Source organism: Adiantum capillus-veneris, chromosome 2 (genome assembly GCF_014529385.1).
Source record: "Adiantum capillus-veneris isolate H3 chromosome 2, ASM1452938v2, whole genome shotgun sequence".
Taxonomy (NCBI): domain Eukaryota; kingdom Viridiplantae; phylum Streptophyta; class Polypodiopsida; order Polypodiales; family Pteridaceae; genus Adiantum; species Adiantum capillus-veneris.
The window spans coordinates 121,545,944-121,567,704 of record NC_140932.1 but is presented as its reverse complement, the minus strand read 5'-3'; the positions used below and the strand labels follow the sequence as shown (position 1 = coordinate 121,567,704).

Genomic DNA, 21,761 nt, shown 5'->3' with positions numbered 1-21,761 from the left:
TTTGGTCTTCGGCCATGTTGTACGGAGTGGAGATATGGGGCCCCTCAGTTGATCACCATAGCAGAGCTGGTAGTACTGATGGATGGAGATGTATGGAGAAGCCCTTGGTGTCTATGATTTCTCGGATGATTAGGGCCAAGGCCTCAGTACCACATGACATTGTTAGGGCGGAGCTCGCTGCTCCTCCATTGGTAGTGGAGGCACTCACTCGATCGGTTTCATTTATGCACTTGGGCTCTCCCTAGAGACAGATATGCTCGATTAGCACTAGAGTCTTCGCGACAGTTGGCATTGCAGGGAGATAGATCATGTTGGTATGCAGAGATGGCATCTTGGTTTCAGTTACATGGCTTTAGTATGGATCGGCTACCCCCATTTCAGTACTCTCTGGATGCACCCTCCAGCTCCCTCACTAGGGCAGAAATTACCAAGCTCATCAGACAGGACTTGATTCAGCTGGATACAAAGAGGACATGGATACAACCTACACATGAGCTAGGTACGAAGATGACTTTCTATAGAGAGCATCTTCTCCAACTCACGGAGGATGGTTTTGTGATAAGACCAGGATACATGGACACTCATCTATCCCACGGGATACGATGTGCTATTGGTCAGATACGCACATCCTCACATCAGCTAGAGATCGAGACAGGCAGATTTAGAGGAGTACCCCGCTGAGTCCAGGATTTTTCAGGTGTGTATGTCACTGCCTAGTATACTATGAGATACGAGGCCGCTTTCACTGTCTATTCAGAGAGGGTTTTGGACCACTTTCTAGAGTCATGAGATACCAAGATCAGAGATGTCTCAGATTATACTTACTGGAGATTCGCAAACACAGAGAGGACCTCTTGAAGAGGGGCACAATGAGAGAGGTCCAGCAACAGCGGAAGATTACATATTTCTTTCAGTCACAGACAGAGGAATCCGAGCAGCCCCATCAATACAACAACACGAGAGGCACTAGAGGCATACTGTTTGATCGGGCGATAGAGTTGGGGCGGTCCCGTCGCCCACGGATGAGGGGGCCCTCTCGACATCGACGCAGATTGCAACAGAGGATCCATACCATACTGGCGCAACATAGGAGCCATCCCGACAGAGTGCCTATCTTGGAGGACATTGAATCTCTATAGCCTTTTGGATACTGATGTATATGTATATGATGCCTCGATTGTCAGAGAGCTCCATTGTATCAGCTCACCCTTTGTATTCCCCTTGTATCAGCTTTCACATCACCCCTACCCACTATTTTCTTTTCAGTTCTTTGTACTTTTTGTACCTAGACCTGGTATTAGATTCACCACATGTAACCTTTTGGTCTCATAGGTCATTTTGGCCTTTTGAAGACGTTGATATTACATCTCATTTCATTTCATTTCTCAGATACACACATCCTCACATCAGCTGGAGATTGAGACTGGTAGATTCAGAGGGATACCAGCAGACAACAGAATATGTCGCTTATGCTAGCTAGAGCCAAAGACAGAGCTACATTACATATGTCATTGCACAGTGTACTATGAGATTCGAGGCCGTTTCCACTGCTTGTTCAGAGAGGGTTTCGGTCCTTTCTCTAGGGTCATGAGTTATGAGGATCAAAGATGTCTTGGGCTATATCTACTTGAGTTACACAAATATAGAGACAATTGAGAGAGACAGACCCAGAGACGGATTATAGATTTCTTTTCACTAGATATGGGACAGCCAGAGGAGCAGCCATCATTGCAGAGCTCGGCCCACACTCATTCGACCACTACCGGCACTCTCATCAACCGAGCACTGGAGCTACGGAAATCCAGACGGCCACGATTGAGGAGAGGGGCTACACAGCATCGACGGGGACTACAACAGAGGATTCGAGCCATACTCTCTCGACATCTAGAGTGTAGATGAGGATGGATTCTAGTAGTAGTAGTATTTTTGTTCTAGTCTTTTTGTACCCAGACATGGTATCAGATTCACAATTTTGTAACAGTTCGGTCTCATAGGTCATTTTGGCCTTTTGAAGACGTTAATATTCTCTCTCATTCTCAGCACTTTCAGTCACAGTAGCATTCATTTTTTGGTGGTCATTACACTCTCTCTCTCTCTAAGAATAGCGGAAGGCTCTCCCTTCCGTAAGTAAAAAGAACCCCTTGAGTAAACATCCTGAGCATTACCATCATTCATTTCCGCTGCACCTTACATTACGCTAATCAGAGATGCCTTGGGCTATTCTTGCTGGAGATACCCAAGCAAAAATATGCTTTATTACTGAGCTCCACACGCTCTAGCAAAGGACCCATTCATAGGCAGGAGATACATTTCTTCCAAATCCGCGGCTCTTAACAAGACCCAAAGACACGTCAGCTTTCAGCTCATTGGAGTCTCTTGGATAGAGCTACAAAGATTAATAGGTCACCCACACCCTCGTATCTCGCACTTCATGTCATCGACATATTTACCATCGCCGCATCCAGCAATCATAGAGAAGCATAGAGCAACTCCTACGAGGTTCTTAACAGAGAAGGAGATTGATGCCATTATGCAATGGGCCATGTGAGAGTTTATGAGATGGTACTTACAATAAGGACATTAAGATTTGGAGATAGGACAATAGCTTTCTCTACCGGTTCATTACTTTATTCACAATTTAGCATTAGTTGCTTTAGTCTTTTGTATTTTCTATACTGGACATTTGGATCATATGACAATGATGTAACTTTCTGGTCTCATAGGTCTTTTAGGCCTTTTGCATACATAAATAAACATTTCATTTCGAGGAGACACCCATGGTATATGAAGTGGTAATGCAGCATGTGACTGCATAGATAAACTACAGCATTTCGAGAGGGCTATAATGGTTCAAAGATGCCATAGGGTTATTTGAAGTGACCTCTTTGTTGCTCCTTCAAATGCAAAAGTATGTGGCATGCAAGGTTGGTGGATGTTGAGCCAATGAGTGATTACAATTTCAAGCATGCATGGGAATTTTATTGTGCATTTTCTAAGTTGTTTGTCTAAAGGGAACAAATCGATTCGTGTTGACATGTGGGCAAGAAAAGGGCACCTTTCCTTGTGGTTATAGTATTTGGGGAGAACTATGCCACCTTCTCCTATGCAACCATTGCGAACACAGGTAGTCTCGAACTTCCTTTTACCTATCGCATGTGAATTTGACAAGTGCACAGTGACCTTTCTAGGTTTGCTTCCGGTTGGAAACACTATAAGTTTTAATACCATCCTTATTTCATACACTTCACAAGCTTTTCTCATAATTAGAAAACAAGATCGCCAAGTTATCCGACTATCCTTGATATTGTGCTTATGCGCTCGCTTGTGTGCCTGCTTGTGCATTCCAGCTTACTTTCACATCTTGAACCTTTTTGGTTAGACCATGCCTCTACTTGCAGGCTCACTTGTGTGCCTGCTTGTGCATTCTAGCTTACTTTCTTAGTTGATATCATTGGCAAAGAGACTAAACACATCTTGGACCTTTTTTTGTTAGACCAAGCCTCTACTACAAGAGCCTGCACTCCCACACCACTAGCCTAGACTATCCCACTCACTTGGTGAATCTACAAAGGGACCAGAGTCCAACTGAGATAATCACACCATGAATACTCAAAAATGAGCCAAGGCTTCATGACCACCTTCTCAGTAACTAGCTTTTCCTGCTGACTGTGAAATAGTAACACGGAACAGGCGGAACGGGGGGTGATCGTACCGAAACGGCATTCCGGCCGGTTCAATGCACCGAAACTGTGTTGGGAACGGAAAAACGTTCCGGATCCGGAACGTAACAGGGGAAAGGGCGGAACGGGCATCCAGAATGACCTGGCGGAACGGGCAGCAAAATTGAGAAAAAAAGATAGAGAGAAAGAGTGAGAGATGTGGTAGTTTGGGGGAGAAATCAAACCTCTCAAGACTCACACAAGGGAAGGGGGGGGGAGGGGGGGTCCTTTTTTCTTTTAGCGCTATCAATATGGCTCAAGCGGAACGGGCAAATATCAATATGGCTCAAGCCTCAAGGCTCAAGCACCATCATATGGCACAACTTCCAAGCTTCATTGGGGGGGAAGGTGGGTATCCTTCCCATCCTCTCATAGATAATCCAAACCCTCAAGCTCTCAAGAGTCAAAAACAGGTCCCCCCCATGGCATATTTTAGGTTCACCGTTCCGGCCCTCGTCCCCGTTCCGCTGTTCCGGGGGGGGGCGTTTCGGGAACATTTCGGAGGCCCCCATTCCGGGGGGGGGGGGGGGGTGTCTCCTTTTTTCTTTAAAAGCTATCAATAAGGCTCAAGCGCCATCATATGGCACAACTTACAAGCTTCATTGGGGGGAAGGTGGGTATCCTTCCCATCCTCTCCTAGATAATCCAAACCCTCAAGCTCTCAAGAGTCAAAAACAGGCCCCCCCATGGCATATTTTAGGTTCACCGTTCCGGCCCCCGTTCCCGTTCCGCTGTTCCGAGGGCCCCCATTTTGGGAACATTCTGGAGGCCCCTGTTCCCGTTGTGTGTAACTATGGTCTGTGCCTGCTCACTATTTCTCTTTTGAGGAGCTACAATGTTTCATTGCCATGCATTTCCTGGTTGTCTTTTTCAGTTGTTCTATCAACCCATTAGGTTGGGTGACCCTTGAGCCTTGAGGGTGTCCAACAGTCTCTGCCTAAGGCCTTTGGGTTGACCTTTCTCACCTGGTGTAATGCCTCACAGCTCAGTCAACCTTTAGCTGAGAGGCTTTGCGCTCTTGTTCCACCTCTGCCGTCTGCTATGTTTTTTTCGGCTTTTTTTCCTCATGTGTTTGTTTCTTTCTTGGAGGTGTGGGCATCTCTCTCTATTGGGTCCTCTGCGACAGATTCTTTCGTCCATCTAATTACATGGCTCCCCTCTTCTATCATCTTAATTGAACTACTCTCCTGGCAGTCCAACAGTGACCTTGAGCAAGTGGAGTGGTTTGTTGACATGTTTTCCTCCTAGGTGTGCTCCAATCTAGAGAGCCTTGGTTCCTCTCCCATAGTCAGATATGTTCTGTAGAGTTCTTGGATTCCTCCTTCTGGCTCCTCACCTTCATCCTCGTCTCTAGATGTATGTCATATTCTTCAGCTTTGAGGTTGCACTTTTGTGCCGGTTGGACGCTTCCGGGCCCAGCCGCTACACAGCATCGACGGATGCTACGTCAGAAGATTCGGAGCACACTGGCCAAGCATGCACGACGCCCGGTCAGACTCCTAACCATGGAGGAAAGTGATGAGATTCGCCAACGACCGATGCTAGATCTCTTGTGATTCAGCTATCCTAGCAAGCTGCCCATTTTTGCTTAGTTTTTGCTTAGTTCACATCGACCAATCTAGGATCCCTTAGTATATATCTTTGTTTTGTACTGTTGTTATTTTGTTACTCTGACTTTGTATCAGATCCACCACCTTGTAACTTTCTGGTCTCATTGGTCACTATGGCCTTTTGAAGATGTTAATATAACATTTCATTTCATTTCATTTCTCTCTCTCTCTCTCTCTCTCTCTCTCTCTCTCTCTCTCTCTCTCTCTCTCTCTCTCTCTTGGGAGAGCTTGCTAAGGACATTAGAGGAAAGACAGTCTCAGAGATGAATCACAGATTTCTTTACACTAGCCAGAGAAGAGCCAACGGAGCAGTCATTACAACAGATCTCAGAGCCTACTCATACTAGAGGTACATTGCTTGATCGAGCCACGGAGCTTGATAGATCCAGACGTCCACGACCTTGGGGGGTCTCCCGCTACCGACGAAGGCTGCAACAAAAGATACAAATCACTCTAGCTCGACATGCAAGACGCCCAACCAGAGTACTGACCATGGAGGAGGTCGATGAGATCCGACAGCGACCGATGAGAGATTTCATTTGAACACCCCCCCCCCCCCCCCCCCACCCCCCTATTTCCTTTTTCCTTAGTGTTATAGATTTAGTTCTTTGTAACTCTGTAATTTCCGTACTCAGACATGGTATCAGATTCACCAATTGTAACTTTTTGGTCTCATAGGTCATTTTGGCCTTTTGAAGACGTTAATATAACATTTCATTTCATTTCTCGCTTTAGAAAGGATGAGAGGGGTATGTCTTTCTTTGCGACGCTGGATTGCATGGAGAACTCTCTCTCTCTCTCTCTACAGAGATATGGGGGCAATATGCAACATCTTTATACACTGTACTTGGACAACCACCATTACCAGACCCGCCACAACCATGTCCGGCTACGAGCACCTTCTTTACCACTGAGATGGTAAAGGAGGCCATTGACAGGATGAAGACCAGACGGGCACAGGATCATGAGGGTTTGGTAGCAAAGCACATTATACATGCTGGGGATTTGTTGGCAGAGATGCTTGCACGTATATTCAACCGTGTCATGTGTGAGGGTCTCCCTGAGTCTTGGAGATTATCTACTATTGTACCTATCTTCAAGACAGGTGACCCCACAGTGCTGGGGAATTACCGTACTATCATGGTAGGACACACATTGGCACGGTTATATGCATCCATCCTCGAGCATAGGCTGAGCAGTTGGGTAGAGATTATGGGCATACGAGCACCTGGGCAGGCTGGTTTCAGAAGGGGTTTCTCCACACTAGATCATGTCTTTACACTCAGAGCTATCATTGAGGAGGGTCGAGCACATGGTAGACGGATATACTGCAGCTTTGTGGATTTTCGCAAAGCCTTTGACACAGTGCCGAGGGCCAGATTGATGCACCGGCTTATGGAATTGGGGGTACCCACAGAGCTGATGTGGGGGATCATGGCATTGTACAGTTCAGTGATGGGTCATGTACGCACATCAGAGGGGATATCCGACATAGTTCACTCCACCATCGGAGTGAAACAGGGATGCCCACTGTCCTCTACTTTATTTGGTATGTATGTTGATGGGGTCTCTGATTATATTGACAGAGGAGGTGATAGAGGTGCTCAGCTTGCAGGGACATGGATCCCTCTTTTATTGTATGCTGACGATATCGTGTTGATATCAGAATCGCCAGTGGGTATGCAGAGACATTTGGACGCATTGCATAGTTTTGCAGAGGATAGTGGATTGTCTGTCAACCTTGGTAAAACCAAGGTCATGGTATTTAATACCACGCCACAGTGGGTTAGGAGATCAGCACCTACTTTCACATATGGACAGGACAGTATGGAGTACACTGATGCATACACATATCTTGGGGTGGTCTTTAGTGGATCGAGGTTCACACTGAAAGTAGCAGCAGACACTAGATTGACTCGTGCCTATGCAGCCCTAGGTGGTTTAGAGAGGATTTGCTCGCAAGTTCAGTTCCAGGAACCTCGAACAAAGCTCTGGCTTTTCGATACTTTGGTCGCTTCAGTTATGCACTACGCGGTTCAGGTTTGGGGACCGTCTATTGACAGTGCTGGATGGACTAATATGGAGAGACCCCTGATATCTATGATTTCTAGGCTGATTAGAGCCAAGGCCTCAGTCCCACATGACATCATTCGAGCGGAGCTGGCTGCCCCACCTATGGAGGTTGAGGCACTCACCAGATCAATATCATTTGTACACAGCTTATGGGACACCACCAGGGACAGGTATGCCAGGCTTGCTCTCGAGTCATCCAGACAGCTGGCATTACAGGGAGATACATCATGTTGGTATGCACAGATGAACTCATGGTTTCAGAGGCATGGTTTCAGCATGGATAGGCTGCCCCCTTTCCAGTATTCTCTTGATGCACCATCCTTGGCTCTTACACGGATGGAGACTACTAGACTCATTCGGCAGGATCTTATCCAGCTTGCTGGCAAGAGGACATGGATAGAACCATCACGGGAGTTGGGTACGAAGAGGGTTTTCTATAGAGAACATCTTCTTCAACTCACGACAGACGGATTTGTCACACGGCCCAGTTACATGGACACACATCTATCTCATAGGTTACGATGTGCTATTGGCCAGATTCGCACATCTTCACACCAGCTTGGGATTGAGACAGGTAGATTCAGAGGCATACCAGCAGACAGTAGGATATGTCAGTTATGCCATGCAGAGCCAGAGACAGAGTTTCACTACATATGTCGCTGCACAGTCTACTATGAGATACGGGGACGCTTTCATTGTCTATTCAGAGATGGTTTTGACTCGTTAGACAGAGTCATGAGATATCAGGATCAAAGATGTCTCGGATTATTCCTACTTGAGATTCAGAGACATAGAGACGCTCTATTGAATGGGCAAAGACAGAGACAGTCCCAAAGACGCATCTCAGATTTCTTCAGTCTGAGTACCACAGAGTCAGAGGGGACACCACCACCAGAGAGCTCGGTTCCCACCCATACACACATCAGCGGTACTCTCATTGATCGAGCTATAGAGTTAGGGAGATCGAGACGACCGCGACTGAGAAGGGGAGCCACGCAGCACCGGCGGAGATTGCGGCAGAGGATCCACTGGATTCTAGCACGCCACCCAGAATGTCGATCGGGATAGGCTTCATGCTATTGCTATATTGTATCATGGTGACACTTATCCCCACTTTGTACCTTTATGGCATGATACCATTGCTCAGCCTACCAGCCACCCATAGGAGTCGGTAGCACTCCTATCAGTTCTTTGTTTGTAGTTTTCTTGTTTGTACCCAGACTTGGTACTAGACTCATCATTGTAATCAGTTGGTCTCATAGGTCATTTTGGCCTCTTGTAGACGTTAATATATCATTTCATTTCATTTCATTTCTCTCTCTCTCTCTCAAGCTGGATGACGCTTCTCTTTTGCAAGGGAGGGGTATGTCTTTCCCTTCCTGAGGCAAGGCCTCTCTGTCTGTGTCTACGTCAAGCCTCTACCTAGGCTAGCAACCTGGGAACAATGTTGGCAATTAGGTCCATGCCCATTCTCTCTCTGTCTCTCAGCTATCCCGGAGCATAAGCTTTCTCTATCATGCAGGTCTTGGGGATTACATGCGGATCTATGCAGACAAAGGGGCAATGGAGAATGGATGGGACAGATAGCAATGGGGTCAAGAGAGGGTACAAGAGATGGTACAAAGAGAGAGGGGTTGATGTGTGAGGCACACTGCATAGACGATCGAGGAAGGTCGATGAAGGGCGCTTAGCGCACTGTGAGAGGAGGGTTAGGGCATGGCCGAGAATGGGGAGGTAGGGAATCTCTTGAGAAATGATTTTTAAAAAGTAGCGCCAGTATGTATGTATGTCTAGGTAGGGAATAGCCTTTAGCTCCATGATTATGGTAAAAAACTATAAACAGTTGTAGAACAAACTATTAATTTATGTTTCTCCCAAAGTGCACACAGAGGGGCCTTTTTTTAAATGGGTAACGCATCTGTACAGAAGCATAAAACAGAAACGAATAGACGGGTAGATAGGGGCCACCCTGAATGTGCATTGTTCCACCTAGGTGGACCATTTGTCATCTAACCAAGGATAGGACCTGTGAGGCAGGTCTCTGTGAAATGCTATTTAAAGAGTGAGCACACTCCCCTCAACCAAATGAGACCCAGACTATCCTGGAACTGCTCCCCTTGTGTAAACTCTGGATTTTATTGACGAGAAGCATTGATGCTGCATACAACCTTACAAGTGTTATATTCAAAATGAATAAGGGCTTTGCCTACTTATACTGGTGGATCCTTTATTCTCAATATGTCACCATCGAGATAAGCTATGTAGATTTATTAGCTGTACTTGTGATATGTGCAAGATTAACAGGTCACTGGCACTTAACTGGCAGGGCTTTTTTCAAATTTTTCTGCTACATATCGAGCGGCTGCTGGGCATGCTACAAGTTGAGCACCTTGTCCTACCTGCCACAAGTGAGGCAGAGGGCATTTGGATAAAGAAATTTGGCTTCATGAAACTGGATGAAAAGCAGGTTTGATTTCTCATGTACTTCTCTTTGACTGCAAAATAAACTATTGAAGGCTTCTCAGGTTGCCTGTGGCTCTTCTAAGATACTATGTTGCGGATTTCAACAGGTGCGAAAACTTGAATCAGAAGTTCAAATCATGATGTTTCAAGGATCTTCCATGCTATTGAAATCTATTCAACCGCAAACAACCAGCATGTGAGCCTCTCCATTTTGTTTCTTTTTCAGCTTTTAGTCAGTTGTGTTTTAAAGGCCCATACTTATCTTGTACACGATGAACATGTGCAAGATAAGGGGCCCATTGAGCAGGGGGGTTTCCATCTAGAGAGGGCGCTCTCAGCTCTACTTCTTGAGGTTCCAGTGACAGTGTTCACTCCAGTCAGACGAGGGATGGAGATACTTGTTATCTCAGCTGATAGTTTCGAGCACACCCCAATTGGGGTTGCTTCCAGCTGTTGTCTTTCAGTGACTCTCAGGGCTTCCATTGAGCGCAGTACCATGAGCCAAGTCTTCTAGTTTTGAATCTCGCTTGCCCACTTCTTGCGGTTGTTGGATGGTCTGGATGAGCCCACAGTGTAGCTGGTGTATTGGCGGATGCATTCTTGAGCCGCTTTGGTGGTTACATGGTTTTTGGGATTTATTGTGTGACAATTACTCTTTCTGAGTTACAAGGACGGAGGTTCCTGTATTTTGTTATGTCATTGGAGGCTGTACATTAGCGAAGTCACGCATTTCAACCCCTCCGAATGACTTCAATTACGAAACGCTCGAAACAAGTCGAAACAAATACAAGACAGGGGGATGAAACACTGTCCTCAAGATAAAAAGCTCTCAGGTCAGCAACGAAGCTTGGAATGTGCTTTCAATGACTCTCAGTGCTCCTATTGAGTGGAGTACCATGGGCGAGGTCTTCTAGTCTTGAGTCTCGCTTGCCCACTTCTTGCGGGTGTTGGATCGTGTGGATGAGCCCACAATGCAGCTGGTGTCGTGGCGGATGTATTCTTGAGCACTTTGGTGGTTATGTGGTTTTTTGGGATTTATGGTCTTCTCGATTTACAAGGGTGAAGGTTTCTACGTTTTGTTTTCCAGACTTATCACTGGAGGCTGTACAATAGCGAAGTCACATGAAAATGCATTTCAGCCCCTCGAAATGAATTCAATCACAAAATGCTTGAAACATGTTGAAACAAACACAAGACAAGGGGACAAAAATTTGTCCTCAAGAAAACAAGCTCTCAGGTCAGCCATGAAGCTTGTAATGTGCTTTCAATGACTCTTCAGTGCTCCTATTGAGTGGAGTACCATGGGCATGACTCATGAGTCTCGCTTGCCCACTTGTTCTTGCAGTTGATGTGGATGGTGTGGATGAGCCCACAGTGCAGCTGGATATATTCTTGAGCCACTTTGGTGGTTACATGGTTTTTTGGATTTAAGGTGTGATAATTGCTCTTCTCTAGTTATTAGGGGGGAGGTTCCTATGTTAGTTTTCTAGACTTATCACTGGGGCTGTACACTAGTGTAGTCACCTGAAAACGCATTTCAGCCCCTCAAAATGAATTCAATCACGGAACGCTCGAAATAGGTTGAAACAAACACAAGACATGGGGGCAAAACATTGTTGGAAGAAGCCCTGCTATGTGATCTAGGAAATTGTGAGAGGCAGTACAATTCCATAATAGATGAGGAACCGTTTCAACAGATGCACCACAAATGTAACAAAGAGAGGATGTTACATGGTGCCTTGCTAGAAAGACCCAATTGGAAGAACTGCAAGCAAGTAGCACCATAGAGAAAGCCGACATTTAAAGGTATCTTATTGCTCCATATCATCCTGAGTTGTTTTCTCCACCTCACAAAAGGCTGCCAAATGCTATTTGCATAAGCATAAATTAATTCTCCACGAAGGAGAAAAGTTTAATTGAATGCACAGAAACTGAAGCAGAGACAAAAGACCACGAGCAAGGGTGGCATTGTATAGGCTTCAATCCGCCAATCTTTCCAAGTCATCCAGAGGAGGAATTGGCCTCAAAAAGGTGCCAACAAATTTTGAATCTTTTGCCATAAAGGATGACAATGATAGTCCAGGCCAAATTTAGCACAAACATATACAAAAGATAGCACTTGACGGTTATCATCCAATACATTCAATGAAGTACTCACCTTTTTTTTTGCACGGAAATAAGCCTTCCTAGGTAGGCTCTTGGACAGCCAATGGTTCATGAAAGACTTTGCTCCAACGAATACTTTCCAAACGAAGTGAATTGGAACCATTATTCAATCGTGGAGTCCCTCACATGGCACGATCAAACATAGCTCCATTAAGAAAAGCTTTTGAAGCGCTGAGCAGCAGGCACTCTTGCTCTTGCCCCTCTTCTGTGTGTGTGTGGTCCTTCCCTTGCACCTGATCTATTTGGTGGGTTTTCCTCCCTTTGAGGTTTCCCACAAGTAGATAAATCAAATTGATTTACAAAAAAAAAGTGTGTGTGTGTGTGGATTGCTAGTGAATGAAGCTACAAATCAACCAGCCTTCACATGGGAAACGGCCCAACATGAGGTTACTTGGACATTTACTACTTCAATGTACACTGTTCCTCCTTCAAGCCGTACGCTTACACCTTCTAACACTGAATTCCCACGAAATAAGGCGTATAAGTGGGTTATCATATCAAAATCGAGAAGAGGTCCCAGAGCAGTTGGATAGAGGGATAGAGCATGAAAAGCAGCCGTCGGTGGCAATTTAGGAGCAGCTTGAGCTGCCTTAGGATTGGCTAGCTCAATAGGCTTTGCATTTCTTGGAGATTCAATCTTAGGTGCCTCTTACAGTAGGCACTATTGAGGGTGAGCACTGAGTAGGAGAGAGAGTCTTCTCAATTTGCAAAGGAGTTTGACTATTCAGTAGGTTTGCATCAACAATGGATGTCCCACTATCTGAGAACTTGCAGGTACAGTTTTTTGCGGTTGGTCCATGGAGATTTCTAGATGTCTCTTAAGGAGTGGGCCACTCTGTGTCAAAATGTTTTTCCTGCACTTGTTAGGAGGCCGTTACATTTTCCTTGGTCCAAAGAGAGCTCCCATGATTAGATTTAGAGTGCAGGTTTTACATGAGGGCTCCTTTTGAACGAGGGAGACTGTTTATGATACCATACAGGAGTAGACAATGGTTGGGTCAACCACTTTATGGATATCAGCCTGTTGTAGATTTGCTTGAGAGTCAATTTAGTAGGGCCTTGGGGAAGCTGGTTTGGTCAGAGAGATGTGCATCTTGGTACCTTCCCTGGGCTTTTGTGGTGGACGATGAGTGTGTCCCTCCTGCCTTTCTTACAGTGTGGCTGTGCTGTAGATTTGCAACCTTTTTTTGGGGTACACCATCAGGAAATGCTAGAGTGGACGCGGATGATTTTGGAGGCATAATCTAGGGGTTTCACAATCCCTTGACTTTTGCGAGTTGCTTTAGGAGGTTTTTACAATGGATGCTTTATATGAGTCAAATACACAACACTGGACATTGTGGTTTTTGCTACATCGGCTGAGGTGGACAGAGCTTTGGGTAGATTTGTTTGGGCTTATACATGCAGATAGCTACATTTCACTACCTAATTAGAGCAACTTTATCCCTAGATGTATCATGTGGTTTGTTTCCCATGATCTCATTGTATCTGGACATATGGTTGATTTTATGGAATGCAAAGGGTTAAAAGCCCCACCTTATGCTAAAAAAAAAGGGGCTATAAGCAGATGGTGTGTTTGGCATTAAAAACAGGGGTGTTGCTTATTGCCAAGCAAGTGATGTGATCATAAGCAAGGGGCGAGCTTCAAAATGAGCAAACTTCAAAATGAGCAAGAGCACGGGAAATGTCCTTGAGGACTCAACCAAGTTTGAGGTCAAGATGCGCTTATGGATGAGAAATTTGAAGCTTGGAAGAAGGAAATGCAAAAGTACATTGGAAATGATGTTTTAGAAGAAGGATGATGAGATTATACTTTTGAAAAATGCCATTTTAGAATACAAAGCGATGGATGAGGAGTTGGAAAAAAAGATGACCGAGAAAGAAGTGGCGATCGAGCAACTCAAAACTGAATCGTTGGCATGCAGGTTAGTGATAGAATGGATCACTAAAGAAGAGGGAGATAATAGAAATTTTGACACTAAATTAGATGTAGTAGTTTGTAGAGGGATTGAATGTATTAACTAATGTTGTAAAAACTATGAGAACATCCAATGAATTGAGGTGGCAAAGAAACAAAAGGTTGTTCAAACTTCGCATCTTCCAAATAAATTTTCTATCATCAAGGTGACTTTGGAAGAGTAACGAAGAAGAAAAATAAGGGCACTTCATGTGAGGGTGACCAGTTCATTGACGAGGAACAATGCAAAGGAGGATACTAAGGAGCTATACATGCTAATGGGGATTCAAAAGTGAATTCATATAGCCACTTGGAGAGTAGGGAAGAGAAGTAGCAACCCCAATGAAGTGGGAGAAACTTTTAAAAATAGAGCCCTTATGCTTATTTTTCAACAATGGAAGCTAAGAAGAATTTTGTGAATTTGAGAAGAACACCCAAGGTTATGGGCATATTTTGTTGGGGTAATGGCCAATATGGCCTATCGGCACCTTTACTAACTCACAGCTAACCTTATTTTTATATCAAATATGAATAAGGAGTCATTGAGCGTCATCTCACTATAGACTCCACCATACATTGTGTACTTCTCTTCCTCACCACATGTACGCATTTGCACTCACACTCTTTTTAATTGGTATCAGAGCTTGGCTATGGCGGTGCTCGCCTTGTGATCTTCCTCTCCAATTAGAGCTGGTAAAGTACACACAAAGATAATTGAAATAAAAATCTATTCTTTGTATTGCGCAAAGAGTGTAGCAAGTGAAGAGCTCACAGAGCAAGCAATTCGGAGGCACAAGGAGCAAAGCGCAAATGAGTTCAAGTGCTGAGCGTTTTCGTGCGCATCTGTGCGGGCACTTTCAAGGCGGATTTTGGTTCCGATTGCTAGAGGATGTATCCACTAATTGGCAAAGGTAGAGGGCAAGGGCCACTCAATGGTCCAAGGAAGCAATCAATTGACAATTTAACACCACCGTCGCCTCCAAGTAATGAAGAAATTCCTTGGGTTAATATCTTTGGTGTTGACAAGCATGGTATAGAGGTGTTAGCCAACAAAAAGAAAGTGAGACGGAGATAGAGCATGAGACTTGTAATCAAAAGGGGAAAAAAAGGTAGATGCAGATAGAGAAAAGGCAAAACTAGCTAGAGCAGAAGCTGCAGTAGGATGAAGCAAGCAGATCCAATTGGCCTCTTTTCTACATTTATAATATCAAGAATTTTGATGGTATAAACTTTTCCATATGGAAAGAGAAAATTCAAGACGTCTTGATCCAGAAAGATCAGTTGGAGCCACTGCTTGAGCTCCAAGAGAGTAATGGCTAGACGGATGCATTGCGGAAAATGCTTGATGCCAAAGCTAGATCCACTTTTCGTTTACACCTTGCAAAGTCAATGTATTTCACTATTGTTAGTGAAGCTACTTCTAAATCCTTATGGGATAAATTGTGTAGTATGTATGAAAGCAAGAGTATAAGTAATAAAGTTTACTTGATGAAGAAGCTATTTGAGCTTCGTATGAAAGAAAGCGACACAATTTAGGTGTCCTTAAATGAGTTCAACGTAGTCTTCAATCAATTGACTTCATAGGGACTCGATTAAGACGAAGAGGTGGTGTCTATCTTCTTATTTGTTTTCGGAGTCGGGTAGGGCATGTCCGGCCGCTCCCCTCATACACCAAAAAAGTATACAAGAAGAACGACCAGGACTATGCACCCAGAAACCGAAGGCAGACGCTTTTGTCACTAGTTTCCTCTGGACTACGAGAGGCCAGAATTATCTACACTCTTAGGGCCATGTCTATCTTCTTATTGTGCTTTCTACCTTCCTCATGGGACACTTTTTGCACATCCATAAGTAACTCTGCACCAAAGGGAAAATTGGTTTAAAATGATGTAGTTGGTAGTGTGCTCATTGAAGAGATTCGCAGGAAATGTATTAAGCTACCAAGGGTAGCGCTGCATATGTTGTTAGCTCACAGAAGTAGCGAGGTCGCACTTGCGATCGTGCCAAGTTTAAGGATAGTAAGAATTCCCGTAGCAAATCTCGTGGTTCTATGCGTAATGTAGAATGCTATTATTGCCATAAGAACGAGCATGTGAAGAAGGATTGTAGGTCGTGGCAGAGAGACAAGAAGAAGTCTCAGGATAAGAAGAAGTCTAAGAGTGACACAAATAGAAATTCTAAGCTTGAGGAGATCAATGTGATCGAGTCTCCCCAAGATCAATGTTTTAGATATTTTGATATTCACAAGAGGTCTTAGCATGGATACTTTTGTCACACAGGATGCCACTTTCGCGCAAAATTTGGTCATTGATTCTGGTGCAAGCTTCCACGTAACATCGCATAGAGAATGGTTTTCTATTATGCGAAGACTCTAAGGCATAGTGAGTCTTGGAGACTCTTATGCGCTGATATAGTTGGTGTTGGAGACGTCAAGTTGGTGTGGAATAATGGCATAAAGTTTATACTACGCAATGTCAGACATGTACTCGAGCTAGCAAAGAGCTTAATATCGGCTGGATAGCTAGATCGTTTGGGGTATACTACAGTCTTTGGGAACAGATCTTGGATGATGAAGAAGAGTAATCTTGTGGTCTCAAAGGTCATAAGCATGGTACCTTTTAGTCCATGCACGTGTCTTATGTAAAAGGTGATTTGATCTCTATAGAAGAGCTGCTGTCTACTGAGTTTGGCATAGCTGGCTAGCCATATGAGCTATAAGGAAGAAAGACTCTAGCACATTTAGGTTACTTACCCGTGTTGAGTTTCAATGATTTTTTTGTATGTGAGCATTGCATTTATGGCAAAACAAATTAGGTTTGTACACTTTCCATTGGGTAGAAAGCGTCTCGAGCCACTAGAACTTGTGCATAGTGACGTATGCGATCCTATGCCGACCAAGTCTCTAGGGAGGTCTAGCTATTTTGTAACATTCATAGATGACTCTATGAGAAAGGTGTGGGCATATTCTTTGAAACATAAGGACGAGGTCTTCTTTGAAGTTTGCATTTCAGAAGTTTCTTGCATTAGTCGAAAATCAGCCAGGCAAGAAGTTCAAGAGCTTAAGGATTGATAACGGGGAAGAATATGCCTCCACGGAGTTTGCAAGCTCCTATGCTAAACGAGGGATTCGGCGGGAGTTTATTGCAACTTGCACCTGCCTAAAATGGAGTAGCTGAAAGAATGAATCGCATGATTCAGGAAAGGGTCACAACTAAGCTTTCTATGGCAAACTTGACTCGAGGTTTTTTGGGCTGAGGCTGTTTTGATAGCGGTTCACCATCTGCAACCTGTAGGTGCCACCACAAGAAAGTCGTATCCTCAAGAAGACTTAGAGGCCAAGGCAGATTTTTTATGCTCTGGCAAATTAAGGTCATAGAATTATGTCTGCATCTTAAAGATCCGCTAATCTATGATTAGGTTATTTCTTCGGCCAATCATATTGTTCTGGGAGTTTCATGCTGAGCGTCTCTTTTTATTAATTACTAATATTAACTTGTGCTAATGTTTGAGATATGGATTGTCTACCTAAGCTCTGATCTGCTGAGCCCTTGTGTGAGCAACCTCGACTACACTCAAAGGGTGCAATCTATCAATTTTCATACCAAGTGCTCATTTGAACATGCCATCAGTGTTTGTCACCCTTGACTGCTAATTGCATGGATGATGCCAATCGTGGATATCTATGTCAAGGGAGCTTTCATAATTTGTGGAAGGAAGTCACTGCTTGGAAGCAGGCCTCAACCGCCATCTTTTTTTTGGTAATGATGTTGTGTGGAGTCAAGACCGTCTCCCTCATTGTCTGTCATAAGACTCCCTCTTTGGCCATTATGGGTTGCCAGTTTGGCTGTCTTCTCAAATGATCACCAAATAGCTGTTCCATATAGTAGTGCGGGGGGTAAGTATAGTATCAGAGAGCCCAGTCTGTACATGGCTATCTTTGCCTCCAATCTGGCAAGAGAATCTCCCTCTTTTTCTGCACCAGCCTGCAAAAAGAATGCAAACCTGTACACATGAGTTTCAAAAGATGCTGAGAATTTGAGGGGAGGGCAGCTAACAAGAGTGAACGGTCAATTTTAAGGTTCACAAGGTGAGTGTCAAAGCAGCTCCCTGAGCTATGCCCTTGAGGGAAAACGTACACCTAAATGGTATTTGAGATGAGGTCCTTGTTGATTGTCATGTTTCTTCAGAAAACTCGGTAGCTCAACCGGTAGAACTGTAGAACAATAGGTCTTGGTTTGATAGCTGCACTTGCTATTTTAAATTTCATGAACCCCGTAATTGTTAGAATTCTGGAAAAAATTGCTGCTTAACATTGTGCAATTACATATATAACAGAGAAAACATGTTGACGTCCTCTGTACTGATGATGACAACAGGTAAAGGGCTAACAATTTGGAGGCCAGCTATCAATTTTTAAAACTTGTTTCTTTACCCAAGCTTATGGTGCTGAAAAATCCATAACAAGCATTGAAATTCCGTTAGCATATACCAGGCCACTGCAGGTCAGTAGCAATGACACAGAAATGCATTATGTCATACATTCCTCCACATGGACAGGAACTGTGTGAACTGATGTGATGCCACTACCCACCCAAAAGGAGTTATGTTGCAGTCATCCGTTGGAAAATGTTGTGGATGCATTTTCACTAGCTACGTAAGCGAGCGAAATGTATATATCTTGTTCAGACATGGAGCTCAAGTTCCGACAGGGCACCTTCGTTGGAAAGTAGTTTGCAGCAGCTGAACTCATGGCTGAGGCTGAACTTAAGGTGCTGTTGATAGAGGAGGCTGCAAATGTGCGGTGCTATAAGAGGTTAATGTAAACAAGATATAGATTGCCCATGACATGGGGAGAGGAGTTTATCCAATGCAGAAACAGATTGCTGCAACTTTTGTGTACCATAAGGTAGCTAGAAATTTCCAGGCACCAATTTGTTGCGCGGTCTTTGCGCCATCGGCTGTAATATTGTATATTTTCTTGATGACTTCGAGAAGAAGAGAAGAAGAGAGATCTTTACTTGAAGAGACATAGTACTCCGATATGAAGAACGTTGTACATTCTGCATTGAACCTTGTTTGTCCACCTGTCAACCCAATTGGCGAGTGGATTAGTAGCATTGGTCATGGCATCCATTGATAGAGTATGTGTGTGTCCCTCTCTTCTCGTCTCAACTTCCCAAGGATTATTCCAGAGTTTCTTGTATTCTTTACTTGGCTCATTGAAGAAGTCCATTGCTATTCATGTTATATTTAGCTTTGGCACCTGCCCAAGGGCTATTCTGAGTTTGAGGAAATGCAAAAGTTGCTTTCAACCGAGTTCCCTAAAATCTGACGTTTTTAGTATTCACAGCTCTATCTGGGCGCAGTGATGTACTTAGCTGTCATGCAGTCATACCCTAATATTGAGGATTGTTCTTTGAAAGTTATGAGGACAAGGGTCCTGGTCAAAGAGCCCACATGGTATGTTGGCAAGGGGCTCTATCTAGCAAGGCTACATAGGGATACGATTGGTGGACACTCATATGCCATAGTTACATTGGTATCAGCAAGGGGCCCTATCTAGCAAGGCTATATACATATGCCATGACCCAAGGTGTTACAAAATTATTACATAGTTCAGGCTGTTTATGTAAGTAAGGTTGCTGAGCCTTCGTACTATAAGTATGCCCCATGACAAGACTTCTGCCCAAGAAGTAACTACCACAATGCTGAATTACTTGAATTACTTTTTTGCCTTCCTAGGATAGGATTAAAAGCTCCAGTCCTCAGTGATGGTTTGCTCAGGTCTTGGTGAATTCCAGCCTTACCAAGCTTTTGGGATCCTGAAAATTAAAATGCGGATTCCGCTTTCATAGAAAGCAATATAGCTTTGTTGTTGGTCATCACAATCACATTCCATTAAACGTATTGCAAAGTTTGATAATTAACCTAAACAATTTTTCCAGCTGTGGAGATGTATTCATTTGAAGCTCTTTCAGAAATAAATTTATTTGGCAATGATTCAAGTTATATTCATTTTGAAATTTTTTTAAGGCTAATAAAAACCAAGGCACATTCTTTTTTCAACTAATTTGTTGAAGCCTTGGAGCCCAAAGATGCATTAAGATGAATTTGCTAAAGTGAGGAATACATTCGAAGCTACCCATAGTTGGGCTTACACTCTAGGGACTATTATTCTTAGGCCAAATTTAGTAAAAATGGTTACCGTCTTGCGTCCTTTCTTACAAATCTTAGGGCTTGGCTGTTTGTAACCTTGTAGAGGAGCATGTAGGGTAAGGATACTGACAAACAAGTGCTCTATTGTAAAGACAGTATGTTGAATTGTGTTATGGTCAGATTGAGGTGTCACAATTTTGTACCTTCTTGCTTGAATCAAGCTCACATGCAACCTCTTTATGCGGCTGATTTTGGTCACACATCACAAAATGTAAAAATCTCTAAGAAGATTATTAATTCTAGAAAGACCTTCTATGGTAAACTAAAATTTGTGATGCTCATAGTAAGGTCATATTGAAAAGGACATGGTCAAAATTTCTCTCATGCAGGTATGTTGATTTGAATTTTTTGTTGTAACCTTGGATCTCAGTTTACCTTAAGTAATGCATAGTTGGAAAATATATAGATTGAGTTATTGGGGATTGAAGAACAAAAGTACATGTGCTTCATAAATTTGTCTTGTTGAAGCCTTGATTACTACTCTAGAAGATAAAATTCCTTTCAAGGCCACATTCTAAACACATCACGGACCAATACAAATGGGTGTAAACAACCCCTAAAATTGGCAAGAGGATCCACATTTGAAAAATACCTATAGAATGTACTTTCAAGAGGTATTTATCAAACCCCTCTACACACACGCTCCACCATGAGAAGAGTACAGAGCGAGGTTTTATTTGTTAAAAATGGTAATTAAAGCGATAACCAAAAAAAGCTCGCTCCAAACCCCTACTAAAGGAAACTAGGCAAAGATATATGTTCATAATGTAATTAAACATTAGGGAGCTAATGAAGAGTTTTCAGTAATTCAGACCCCAACAGAGTATGAAGGTACACTTTACCTTGTCAATCTATTACAAAAGCGCACAATTTTTATATCCTCAAGATGCATTGGAACTTATTTTGCCTAAATACCCCAATACTAACCGTAGAGTGAAATTAGCTATGATTAGGAATGCTAGATATTCTACTTCAATGCGTGACTTGAATTTTTTTTTTTTGATGGACAAAATAATTCAACTCATTTTGGGATCTTATCCATAGGAATCTATGATAATATTTTACGGATGGATGCTCACTAACATTGTAGGCATGCTTCATTGACTTTTGTAAATGAGCACAACTTGAGGTCCGTTGTTACCAAAAAGAGGAGATAACCTAAACTTCAACTTGTGAATTTTACTAAGTTACTAAAAGGCTATCGGAAGAATGAGATTATTTACGTTGTGAAGCTTAATCCTACGGAGAAGAAATCAAGAACACCAGAACTTGAGTAGCTTATCAAATTTAAATATGTTTTTTTGAGAAACTTTTGGAATTACCACCTAAACATGAAGGTGATCATTCTATTCTAGGAGCTCAATGAGTTTCTCTATGCCATACAAGATGTTTACATCAAAATCTACCGAACTTAATGAATAAGGTACTCAAATTCTTGAGTAAGGCTTCATTAGACCTAGTGTTTCTCCATGGATAATCCTGTTCTTTTCAACCAAAAGAAGGATGGCACTCTATGTCTTGGTATTGACTATCATGGACTAATTTTTTTTTTCCAAA

General features: G+C 43.3%; 1 protein-coding gene across 2 annotated transcripts in view; it reads left to right on the top strand.

Moving 5' to 3' along the window:
* Window positions 1-19,300, top strand: part of LOC147463502 (uncharacterized) — a 69,260-nt gene extending 49,960 nt beyond the window's left edge. The window contains exons 16-18 of one of the 2 annotated variants that reach the window (XM_086489312.1): window positions 9,729-9,869; window positions 9,973-10,061; window positions 18,365-19,300. In XM_086489312.1, coding sequence (XP_086345438.1) covers window positions 9,729-9,869; window positions 9,973-10,061; window positions 18,365-18,368 — 234 coding nt within the window. In that variant the 3' untranslated portion in view covers window positions 18,369-19,300. Of the gene's footprint in view, window positions 1-9,728; window positions 9,870-9,972; window positions 10,066-18,364 lie in introns of those variants that run through there. The other variant, XM_086489321.1, reaches the window with a different exon arrangement.
* Window positions 19,301-21,761: the final 2,461 nt, after the last annotated feature.